Source organism: Megalops cyprinoides, chromosome 14 (assembly GCF_013368585.1).
Source record: "Megalops cyprinoides isolate fMegCyp1 chromosome 14, fMegCyp1.pri, whole genome shotgun sequence".
In the NCBI taxonomy this organism is placed as follows: Eukaryota; Metazoa; Chordata; class Actinopteri; order Elopiformes; family Megalopidae; genus Megalops; species Megalops cyprinoides.
Window position 1 is genome coordinate 27,509,383 of NC_050596.1, and position 12,786 is coordinate 27,522,168.

Sequence of the window (12,786 nt, forward strand, 5' to 3'; positions counted from 1 at the left end):
GTGAGTAAAAAAATCGAATGTGAAGGGCTTCATACCGTGTGAAGACTGGCTTGACCTCATACCAATTCTGTTGTAATGGGGTCGTGAAATGCAAGAGAACACGGCATGGAAAAAAAATAACTTGTATATATTTATTATGTGTGTATGATTAACAGCTCTCCGAGGATAAACAGAACCTGCAGACTGTTTTCATGTGCATGTTTTATAGGCCATTTGCTCTGCTGGAAGTGAAACAACGAAACCTTAAAAGCACCAGTTTCACTTCTGTATTCCTGTCTTTTACATGTTTGCTGTGTGATTCAAGCTCACAGTACTCCAGCCAAAAAGAAAAATCCTGAGTGGGCAGGTTTATTCCACTGTTCCCAGACTTACCCCCATTTTACATCAGCAAGTTTGATTTTTTTGCTTTACGCAACATATTGTACAAGAGGAGACCAAGTTCATATCTTGGACCAAAGACTGTCAGTGCACTTTACATCATGGACATAGCAGTGGAAAACCCAGACGGGAAAGCCACCATATTCAGCCAAAGCAATCCACTGTACGACCTGGATATGAGACTTAACAGAGCTGACCACTTTGAGCTTGAAAACAGTGGTAAGTATGCGATTCTTGCAACCAGATAGTGGCCAAATGAATGAATACTGTGGATAGGTGTTATTTATTAGTCTTAGTGAGTAGTGGTCCAGTACTTACTATCAGTCATGGTCTGTGAAGAAAAAAAAAAAAAAAAAAAAAAAAGTACAGGAATTTACCTTCAAACCTGTAATAGTCCAAATGTTGTTGATATAATAGATTTCAATATTACTATATTGAATTTTATAAGATATAATAGATTGTATTATATTATCTAATATATGAAATCTGTCTACTACAGTCAACATGTACTGTAATAGACAGTCAGTGTAATTTACTTGCTGGGGTTAAATTTGCTGTTATGACTGACATTGATGTCCCGCATCAACAATATGGCTGTGATGTGGGAGTGAGTGCTGCATTGCCATTTATTTTCATGTATGTCTGCTGATACAATATCACAGTAGTATTACTGGTCAAACTAACAATGATAATTTCAGCAGATTTAAAAAAAAAAAAAATCAATCTAAGCATTAAATCAAAATCAAAGCAAAAATCAAAACATAATCTAAGCATTTTCAAAAAATTTGAATGTTATATTGTAATATAGCGTGTTCATCAGTTATACATCTTTTCCAGATTCAACAAAAAGGACAGAGGGAGAGGGGACAGAGGGAAGGAGGTGCCTGAAGCTGGTTGTGGTGTATATGATTCTGCTAACAGGAGTGAATGTGTACCTGGCTTACAAAGGTACAGAAAGCATTTGTTGCCTTGACTCTGGGGAGATTCTGATACAACAGTCATATTTCAGCAATTACACACTGATGTACAACGTCATGTTTAACCTGTTTTGAGTAATAGTTGAGGAAAAAAAAAAAAAATTAATGTACTGGTAAAATACAGATCTGAAGACTGAAATGCTAAAATACAACAGTTAATTTTGTAATGACGCTCTCTGTAGTGTTTAAGCTGCAGGCTGATGTCTACCATGCTACGGGGGCGTTGGGCAAGACCGGGTTCGAGAGACTGTCGGCCTCCTCCAACGAGCTCCCTCTAGGGACGCGGCCACCCCCCGGCTGGGGCGAGGACCTGCTCCCGTTGCTGAGGAACACCAGCCTGGATACCGCCACCTTGAGCAGGAGCCTGGGAGACCTGCAGGTCCGAGTGGACGGCCTTAGCGGAGCGGGCGGGGACCTGGGACAGCTTAGGGTGGGGCTGGGCATGGTCAATGCCACCACGCTCCGGCTGCTAAGCAGAGTGGAAAACCTGCGGGGCATCCCAGGTGAGAGGGATGGAGGGCGGGGAAAGTGTTTGTGCTGAAAGTCACTCTTATCCAGAGCATCTACTAAATGAATAATGTAATGTAATGGGAATTTTTTTTATTTTCACTCTATTCTCTCATTCCCACAACATTACTGTAATAGTATGAGAATGTTACCATAGTGTCTGTGATTTAGAGAGCTTTTGCATTCAGTAGGATATTACTGAATTGTCTAACAAGTGATTCAGACAAGTTGCAGCTGTTTAGGATTATATTGCTCACTTAGTCTCATTATGGGTTTCAGGAATTTCTCCCCCTTTACAGTTGTTGAAATGTTTAAGTTAAATGTTAAATGTTGCCTCTTATTTTGCCTGAATGTTTCTGGGCTTATTGTGACTGCTTGCTATAAATATCCTGATATTGTAGGCAGTTCTCGGCTTTGACCATATTTGAAAATTGTGGATTAATAATGGGATGATAACAATGTAGTAAGCAAGTGTCTGACCGCTGCAGGCCCTCCCGGTACTCCTGGTTCAAAAGGACAGAAAGGAAACGCTGGAGCCGACGGTGAGTTTCCACCAGTTTCAGCATAAGAAGCTGTTACCATGACAAATCCAAAACAAGTGCATCAAAATCCTGCAAGATGTGTTGCCTCCTCATGCAAAATGTGTTATAATATTGTAACATTGTTACATAGTGTGATATAGCAGTGTTAAACAATGATTTATGAAACAATGATACCCCAAAATGGTAAGGTTTGGGATAAAAATAGATATGGTAATGATAAATCAGGAGGACATTTTTATTATCATTTATTATGGTTGGTGTATTAAAAACACTTATTAAATTAAATACTATATAAAAATACATTTTCTGTCCACAGAACACACTGGGGACCCATACATTGCAGGACTTTCATCCCCAGACACCTCAGAAAATAAATAGCCTTTCAGGGCACAATAGGGGTTAAGCTCTTTGGAGAAAATGTGATTTGATTTGAATAGGTTTCCAGACTACAATGTGGCTACACACCAAAGAGTATAAAGGGGTAACACTTAAACATATTTACGCGTTTCAACAATGGTTTTAAACACACGTTACCCTGTTCTTGTTTAATAAAGGTTCCCCTGGTTCAAGGGGCGAAAAAGGTGCCCCAGGGAACAAGGGGCCCCAAGGTGCTCCAGGTACAAAGGGAGAAAAAGGTAGCCCAGGTGAGCGTGTGCTTACTTCTGACGAAGCTACAACACAGTGTCCATAATGTCCCCATCTCAGTTTTAGACACACTTCTGTTATGTGCAGCTGTGTATATCCACACAATGAATATCATATCCACTATAAAGTAGTTCAACCCTATTGCAGTTCAACGCTATAAGAATCTCAGATTTCTTCCAGGGAGAAATGGTTTGAGAAATCTACACACTTATCCATTATTCTTCAATATGAAGAACTGTCCTCTCTTTTTAGCCATCTGTGGTAGCACTTTTTACAGGACATATTTTAATGCTTACAGGTCAATGATAAAGCCAGCAGATATCTGTCCGTAGTTGCAGTAAATTGTGAAAAGATACAGTATATCTACATACCTAAGTGGTGTGTGTCACTGTGTGTCAGTTTCATCCAAACTGATCCTAACGGAGTACGTGCGATGCTGTGAGCTGAATAGAGGATGTGCCTGTGTAGGTGAAGCTGGCAAGATTGGACTTAGAGGCTCAGATGGCAGCAGAGGGAATCCTGGACCACCTGGCTCACCTGGACCCAGAGGACCTGCAGGGCAGCCAGGCCAAACAGGTACTGTAAAAGGATCACGAGGAAGCTTGGATACGTTCTCCGAGACACAGCTGCTAACGGGAAACAATTCCAGAAAGAGGCCATCTGGCTCTTAGTATTCATCTAAAAAGGTGGCCACTAAACACCATAGCGTTGTTGCCTGCTACCCTGGAGTGCTGCCCAATAGCCAAATGTAGCATCACTGAGTCACAATACAAACATTGGCTCAGTGTAACATTATTAGTTTGTTGATAAACTCCTCAGGGGAAATCTTGAGTGCTATTAAGGGATATTTTGTGTTACTACATTTAATAAGCTTACATTATATTTGGCTCACTGTGACTGCTTATGTGTACAGGTAAGACACTGAATTCTGTATTTCTGTTTTGGGCTCATTGGCTTATTTTGTCCTTCATTCACTGTTGATCAAGGTTCAAAGGGTGAACCAGGACAACGAGGGCTGGTTGGACAGCCAGGTGAGTGTACAATCCTTGAGTTTCCCAATTTAATGGAAAAAAGCACTGCTTTGTAGTACACATACAAAGCTGTTCACACACAGATGCTTCAAACTATTCACGTTTTTCCATTTATGAGCACATTAGCCAGCTCATCTTCTTGGAGAGAATGTCTATGCATGATGAATTATTGATTATGTAAGGCCAAGCTTACAAGAAGAACTAAGTCAATAAAATGGAGCTAGAATATGAATATCAGCCGCTCTTCTCATTACTCACCTACATAAGTTCAACCCTGCTGCACCAGCACCCCACCCCATCGTACCCCCGGCCCAATGAAAGGTGCCATTGATTTATATTTTAAGAGACTGAGCCTGTTCCTATTCTGTGCATTTTTTTAAATACTGAAAGACATTTGGCCTTTCAAGCACTAGAGTTGAAATTCAATGTAATTAAAAAAAAACAAAAAACTTTGAAGCTGAATTAAAAAAACATAGCTGGCTACAGTAAATCAGGTATGTATCCAAGGGAAAGGATGATGCAGTAGAAGAATCTGCAATCTCTCCAGAGAGGTTCTTCTCATTGAATGTAACAACATACTTTGTTCTTTGCCTGGGAGAGGAACAGTGTAGAACCATCCACATTTATGGAGAGGTCAAGCAGAAATGACAGTTTGGCCAATAGGAAGAGCACTTGACTTGTGTCTTGTGGAGAATGAGTTTATGATTATGGTTCAAATTCCAGAGAGGCGAGCGGCTTACTGTGATGCATGCGGGGATCTTGGGGGTCACTCATAATAACAGGTGGTTTCATACAGGTGTGTGTGTGTGTGTGGTTATATGTTTTTGTTCATCAATCTGTGGCGTTAGAATCTGTGTTCATGTTTGTGCATTTGTGTGTGTAGGTGCTCCAGGTATGAAGGGACAATCAGGGGCTGCAGGTGCTCCAGGACAGAAGGGACCAGCAGGAGATAAAGGGCAGGCAGGAGACCGTGGAGTCACAGGTATGCGTCTCTGCTTAAGTGTGCATGTGTGTGGAAGGCTTTTTTTTTTGGGGGGGGGGGGGGGGGGGGTTGGACTGTTAAGTGACATAAATCTAAGTGGGGTCATCTGTAACCTGACATGGGATTAGGCTGCTTGACATGAAAGACATCGTTTTGTCCTGGTTAGGTTCAGACTTTTCAGTTTTTGCTTTTTTGAAGGTGTTGCCTCAAATGGGTTATTCTGCTTTATCTTTCTTGAGTTTCAGCCCCATTTCTTCACAACCTTGGTGTCATTTTCTCCAAGATTCCTTGCACCCTCTCGAATCATTTGGAAAAAAATCTGAAATAAATGAGGACAATTGCAATACTTCTTAATCAATACCTCTTTAAAACATTCTCCCATCTAAGAAATAGCTTGCAAGTAGGAAATGTAGAACCTGTCTAATTATGAAAGCTGTGCATTCACCACAAAAGCATTGCCTCTCATACCTGTCCATCATATAATTCCAAATATTGCACATATTGAATCTGAACACAGTTTAATTGCCTGCTGTAAACTTTAGAGAAGCTTCCTGTCAACCCTCTGTCCCCACTTCCCAGGATCTCAAGGAGTGCCTGGCCCTCCAGGAGAAAAGGGCTCTAAAGGAGATAATGGTATGCTGCAGTTTCCATACCTATTCATGTGAATGTGAGTTTGTGTGCATGCATGTGTGCGTATGCGTGTGCGTGTGCAGTATGCAGATGAGTGTCTGACAGTTGTGCAACATTCAGGAATTCCTGGAGTGGCTGGGGTGGCAGGACCCCGTGGGCTCCAAGGGATGAAGGGGGAGCCAGGTGTAAAAGGAGACACAGGTGCTAGAGGACAGACAGGTGAGGATTTCCTGCCAAATTCAGTCCTGATATGACAAATCCTGCCTCTGAGCCATGAACCATGTGTGCTTTCATTGCCTGTGCAGGATCACCAGGAATCCAGGGACGTCCGGGCATCAAAGGGGACAGGGGGCTCACAGGTACAGTGACACTGCAGTCAAAAGCTACTCCATCCTCCAGACGTGTGTTCCAGCTAGCAGCATGAATGAAGCTGTCTTCATTATGGGTCCCTTTGTAGTCACCACATACAGAACTGTCAAACCAAATGAGATCTTTGTGGTTTCAGCAGAAATTGTTTCATCAATGAAAGTGTTGTCTCAGATATCGGAAAGTTAAATCTTTGAGAAAAAAGAATTTTTTCAAGATTTTTGATTTTGACTTAAGTACTATGCATTCTTTAAGTGAAATCTTGAATTGACAAATACAAGTGTTTTGTAGGGTGCCGTTTTTTGGATTTATAGTAATAATAGCCATAATATTAAATATTGTTAAAACAAAAAATATATCCATACTACGAAGACCTAAACACAAAAGAAACAAAGATGGTGCTCTCTCATGTTACAGTCACAGCATTAGAATCTTCTGGTCAAATTCCCTGGCTTCTGATTGGTTCTTGTTCTCATATTTCCTCCTGGTCAGAGGGTGTTCAAATTATTGACATGGCATTATACATAATGTCTCTCATTCCAGGGTTACAAGCGGCCAAAGGCAATGCAGGGGACAAAGGCGTGAAAGGAGAGCAAGGTAAGCACTGACCTTTGCCTTTCTACCTAGAGTATGTACCCTGTATGTATTTACATTTATTCATTTGTCGGACACATTTATCCAAAGCGACTTACAAGTGAAGCAGAGTACAACAAACAAGATGTATGGTTGAGGTAATGATTTCAATCAAGCACAGATTTTCCTTATGAAAAGTATATATTATGCAGTGATAAATTCGGTAAATACAGTAAGAAATTCACATATTAAATACATTGCAAGATATATTGATAATTTCCTTTAAAAATGTGTGGTTGTCTGTTGTAGAATACCTTTAAAATGATATTCTGTGCCATTTTAGAATGTATTTTACAGTCAATGTAAAGTAGCTCAATAAAGTAACAAATAATACTAACAATATTAACAATAGATTGAGATTTATAGTTTCAGTATTTTTAGAATAAATGCATTCCTTACATCAGGAGTCCCAAGTCATACATATAATATGGTTTTATACTCTATAATGACAGACTGTTTCAAGTGACATGCAATTCATGACTTTCAATAACTGAGGTGGAAGGAAGGAAGAAAGGGGGGACCCTGAAGTTCTCAGTGAGCAGATTTCTGTTTCTGTTCACCAGCATTGCTTTCCTAAGCACATTCAGTTCGTCTTTCAACTGGCCGTACAAACCCCTGTGTAGGCGCCTTTTATCTGCCTCAAACAGAGGTTCTCAATACCACAGTCATTTCCCACAGTCAGATCACAAGATGCCAACTGTGTGTTCTAGAAATCATGATCTTGCGTAAAGTACAGTATGAGCACCGTATGTACACTAGTGTAAAAGTGGCAGAAGCAGCTGAGTGGAATGAACTTCTTGCCTACTGATGAAAGTGTGTGCTCACATCAAGCTATGATAATGTCCTCAAGAGGAAACCCAAGAAAATTCAAGACAATATGAGATCCATTTGTTACAGACTGACCATCATTTGAAGGCCCAAAGACAAATTCTGAAAAAAGCACTTTGCCAAAGTTCAAAGGGATAGAGGCAGCCCTGTATGTCAAGCCTTATACAATGTTATGAATCACTACCTGACTGCAGGTCATGGAAAGTCAAGGTTATTACTGCTTTTTACACTTCCCCTGATTCCTCATTAAATCCACAAACCATGCATCTAGAACCATCCAAACCACTACAAGAGTGCAACTTTTGCAAGATCTAAAACATGATGTATCGCATGGGGAGAATGAATCAGAATAGATCCATGTGCTTCCAGTTTCAAAAGACAGAAAGCAACTGCCGCATTGTGATTTCACTTAGCTAACAGGAAAACGAGATTTCATACACCTTGGGAAATGCAAGGGAAAGCATTCCAGAGGAGGCAGGTTCGACCAGCTGTGGGTCCTTCAACAAACCCCACCCACACAACCAGAACTGCCACCACTGCCCTTCTGTTACGCTTTCTAATTAATTTCTCTTACTTTTCCTGTGTTCCAATGAGCATGTGAGCAATCAGCGTTGAAGAGGAAGTGAGAGTTTATTGTACGAGGCTACTATGAGCAAGTCAGCATTAGCAATTCACCATCTTGCTCAATTTTGGGATTTCATTCATCAGTATTAACACTTGGGTTTTGTAAACCTGGCATGAAATTTTACCCCTAAAAACAGGGCTAAGATGCTTCTACCAAGTGAAAATCACCTCGTATCATTTAAACTTTGCCTCCCTAACAGTATTCATCTGTATTGACATCCACAGACAGAATAGCATGGAATATTCACCACTTTATTTTTTTTAATTTCTAGGTGTCCAAGGACCACAAGGACTAAAGGGTCAAAAAGGTGAAAATCATGCTGTTAGACCAGATGTAGTCATGTTATATACACTTATGACATGTTATAATCCTTTTGTGGTGAACATATCCCAGTCACACGTACTGTGTGATAATGTTGTGGAAAGTTATCTGAATACTGTGAGTCAGGTTGTTTGCTCTGTGGACATTTCTCACTGAGGCCTCCCTGCTGTTTCAGGGGAAAAGGGGTGGAAGGGCGCCACAGGTGGCATTGGCCCTCAGGGTCCACGTGGTGAGAAAGGGGACAAAGGAACTCCTGGTGCGCGATGTAAGTCACCCTGTTGAACCCTCTCACACCTGTGCTTGGCCACAAAGTCCACCTTACCCTCCTCTCTGAGGTTCTGAAGAAGTACTGGGCAACCTTCTACCTGTCCACTCCATACCTTCTACCATTAACTGTCGTGGAAATCACTGCTGCCTTTGAGTTTTGGTGGGGATTCTAAATTACATTACATTACATTACCGTCATTTAGCAGGCGCTCTTATCCAGAGGGACTTACATAGGTCACACTTTGATCCATTTATACAGCTGGATACCTTGCCTACCTTACAGCTGGAGTACCTTGCCTAAGGGTACAGCCGCATTGTCCCAGTAGGGAATCAAACCAGCAACCTTTTGGTTGCGAGCCCCGCCCCTTACCACTATACTACACTGCTGCTCAAGCGTAAACAATACATTATATTGGACACCTCACTATTATTGAATGCATATTATTGGGGCCCATTGTTAATATGTCACATCTGGCAAATTTCAGAATGTTTTAGAGATGGTGTGTGAACCACAAAGCTCAACACAATATAGCTCAGTCAGATCCAGAGGGATCCAGCCCTGTCATAACAGGTGACCTGTCTCTGCTCTGTGTATTCACCTTTATCTGCATTTAGGTTTCCTTTGAGTGAAATGTTCATGTCTTACCACAGAGAAAGGGAATGATTTACTCAAGCGTATTAAAATGACAGCATACTGTATGAGAAGCCGAATAATATCCATCCACGTGTCATCCAAGTCATTTTCTCTGTCGCATTTATTCATGCTAACAGCCACGGCGCATCATGCATGTGATAGATCATGTATCATTTTGCATAAAAACAAAGTGGATGAATGTGTCATTGATGGACTTCATTCAAATTTAAGCATTGACACACATGGTAGATTTTAACTGTCAGCCCCCTCCTTTCTGCATTGAGCATGTAATGTAATGTAATGTAATGTAATGTAATGAATGTAATCTAATTGAGCAGCATCCGTTGTGAGGATTGTCGGTGGGGGGGGGCGTGGGCGAGTGGAGGTCCTGAACCAAGGCCAGTGGGGGACAATTTGTGACGACAGCTTTGACACCCTGGACGGGATGGTGATCTGCCGAATGCTGGGCTACCAGAGAGCAGTCAGTGTGTACACTGCTGCTGGAGGTAAGGTCTCTCACACATACATACATACATACATACATCATTCATTATTAGGGTGTCATGACCATCTGACAGAAATGCAGATACAGAGCTCAAGTCTGGAGGCAGAAGCCTTAAAAAATGCAATTATTCCATAAATGTTGTAATGGTAGGTTTTAATCTGAGTCCACGTTTTAAGTTTTTTTTTTTTTTTTTTTTTTTTTTTTTTTAAATTTGCCACCTTCCTCAATCAGAATAGGTAGGTGGTTTATGATGGGAATATAAAAACAATCACAGGATTTTTACATGAACACATACATACCCTTCCTACTGCAAAATGGCCACATAGCACATTAAAATAATTTTTCCATTAGTTGCAATTAACGAAAACCGTGTACAACAAATGACAAACTGTTGAGAAGCTAAATGAACCCAACCCTTACCGTATGTTCACACCAGGAGCGGCGAGAGCGTCAAAGCGACCGGAAGTCACTCATTTTCTATGTGAGCTATTTCATCTACGTCAGAGCGTCCACTTCTTCGACAGCGTTGTCTGCAGGGCGGCCAGAGAGAATTTTGACGCTCTTGCCGCTCCCGGTGTGAATGTACAGTTAGGCTTACTGCTTCATTTGTTGTCATAAGGTGCTATGAATTGTCTTGATCACTTATGAATTTCTTAGAGGCATTTTTGTATTGCACATGCTTTGCATATGAAGGGCTATCCAGTTATTGTATGATCTGACATGCTGCCATAACTACTAGAGCATATCAACATGAGTCAATTTCAAGCCCTGAGTGCCTTCAATGCATGATTCTCAAAGAAATATTTATGATATTGTTGAATGCAACATACTAAATGCGTAACCATTTGCAACGCCCTTTGTTAATCCTGTATAAAACATTTTCAAAATATATTTGAGAATACATTTTTATCTTAATTAATATACTGAAAATACCTTAATTGCCCTTTTGCCATATTTCTGCTTCACATGAATATATTTAAATGTGTTTTCAATGTATTCTTGGGCTGAATAACATTTCTGTATATTTTATTTTCACATGGGATGGTTTAATTAGCAACCATTTTATTATTATTAATTTATTAATTTACTTTTTTACATTTCAGGAACGGGCAGAATTTGGCTGGATGACCTGAGGTGTACAGGCAGTGAGCCCAACATCTTCACATGCCCACACAACGGCCTGGGAATCAACAACTGCAACCACGATGAAGATGCTGGGGTGTCATGCGCATAACACTTCATTCAACACTGCTTATTCTGATCAGCATTTCCTTCAGCAGGTGCGCCTACAATGGGCAACTTTACTGTATAAACACGCATACATGCAAAAATGCAAATATAGACAAGCTTATATTGGTTTTTAGATGGATTTTTGGTCTAATCCTCAAGTTACCTGACATCATTCTTAAAGCAACATGTACACATTTTTTCTGCCATAACTTGGAATTATATTATATATTATATTATATTATATTATATTATATATGAGGATAATACACTGTGCCACATTGTAACTTACATTTTTATATTCAACTATTACATTCTCTATTATTTTTTAATTCAAAAACCATGACAAGCCCCCAACACCAGTCTATAGCCCAGCTATCAAAATTAAAGCTGAATAAAAATCCTGATTTCTAAGCCTCTTTTGACTTTTAGTATTAACATAGTTTTTCTTACGGTTCAATACTGTGAGGCATGTCTGCCCTCAGGCTCCACCTAAAAATAAAGTATAATAAAATAAAATATGGTGTCACAGTTGTCACCTCAGTTATAATGACACTGCAAGGATGAAATAAATTAGAATATTCTCATTCTTGAGAGAACATGGAAGTTCCAGGCACAGGAGCACTTGACTCCCTTATGAGCTTAATAATGTCTGAAGACACAGAGGGGAGAAAACAGTTAGCCTGCTTTCCACATGCTTTATCAGACTAGAAAGGCATTTTGATAAGTATGCATTTTTGATAAGTAGGTTTCGTCCATGAATATGCATCCTACAGAGGCAAAGTGACCGGACAGGTCAGGATTGGAGTCAAATGCCACCATGTTTTCAACCTTTTTTCATCCGAAAGAAGGAATGAAGATATTCATGACTGGAGACATAGGGTAGGTGACGCAGAACAGAAAGAAATTGCAATCTAACAGTATACCTTTTAAAAGACCATGAATCTTAAAGTAATAAAAGGGTGATATTTTTTTTTAAACACTGAGATCTTAGTATGTTCTGAGATGGAGTGCTCAGAAGTGGTTTAGATTGTTTTCAAAATAAAGTCTTTAATGAACACTTCTTTGTGACCTGAAAGCATATGTTGAAGTAGTGTTTGAAGAACTATCTGCAGGCTAATCATCTCAGACACTTCATTGCGAGTGAGGAATGTAAAATTGCCCTTAAATTCAGCCACTGCCCTGGCCTGTCAGTTCCTCATTTAAGAATGCATCCATCTACATATTTAGGGAGCAGCAGAGGTATTTAAATACGAAACTGATTATTATTCAGCGGTTCTCTGTCTCCCAGTCCCCAGCGCTCTGCACAGCCTGGAAGGAGCACATGAAGGTTCCTCCTTCTGCATTTCAGAGTCGGGCAGACCCCCGGGTCAATGCCTGGCTGATCCCTGGCCCAGGAGCACCATGCATAATTGAACAGGAATGCAAATAAATAATTAAGGCAGGGAGTTGGGGGGGGATCTCTTCCTGACAGGATGAGTAATAAGGACTACCTTCCACCCCTATTAACCCCGGGTGACACCTCAGAGAAACGTTTCGGCATAAATTACCATTCACAGATACACCGTGCCATCATGATCTAGACGTGCTGAAATGTTTCAGCCCTATAGTGTGCCCTATAGGGTCCATGCATGCACTTTCACGTTACCTTGGGCTAAATAAGTTCTCCATTTAAATTATAACTGACA

The 12,786-nt window shown here is 40.5% G+C and overlaps 1 protein-coding gene across 1 annotated transcript; it reads left to right on the forward strand.

Moving 5' to 3' along the window:
- Positions 1–411: 411 nt before the first annotated feature.
- LOC118788737 (macrophage receptor MARCO-like) lies at positions 412–11,910 on the forward strand. Its single transcript, XM_036544772.1, has 16 exons — positions 412–597; positions 1,216–1,326; positions 1,538–1,858; positions 2,351–2,404; positions 2,959–3,048; positions 3,518–3,625; positions 4,036–4,080; positions 4,964–5,062; positions 5,642–5,695; positions 5,813–5,911; positions 5,998–6,051; positions 6,602–6,655; positions 8,416–8,451; positions 8,641–8,730; positions 9,705–9,872; positions 10,975–11,910. Exons 1-16 carry the CDS (start codon positions 480–482, stop codon positions 11,103–11,105), a joined length of 1,632 nt encoding a protein of 543 aa, XP_036400665.1. The 5' UTR covers positions 412–479; the 3' UTR covers positions 11,106–11,910.
- Positions 11,911–12,786: the final 876 nt, after the last annotated feature.

Excerpts from the sequence above, each read along its gene's own strand:
- LOC118788737 (XM_036544772.1), top strand. The coding sequence starts at position 480 with ATGGACATAGCAGTGGAAAACCCAGACGGGAAAGCCACCATATTCAGC. Across the intron at positions 2,405-2,958 it reads AGGAAACGCTGGAGCCGACG|GTTCCCCTGGTTCAAGGGGC; the intron begins GTGAGTTTCCAC and ends TGTTTAATAAAG. Across the intron at positions 5,912-5,997 it reads AGGTGCTAGAGGACAGACAG|GATCACCAGGAATCCAGGGA; the intron begins GTGAGGATTTCC and ends TTGCCTGTGCAG.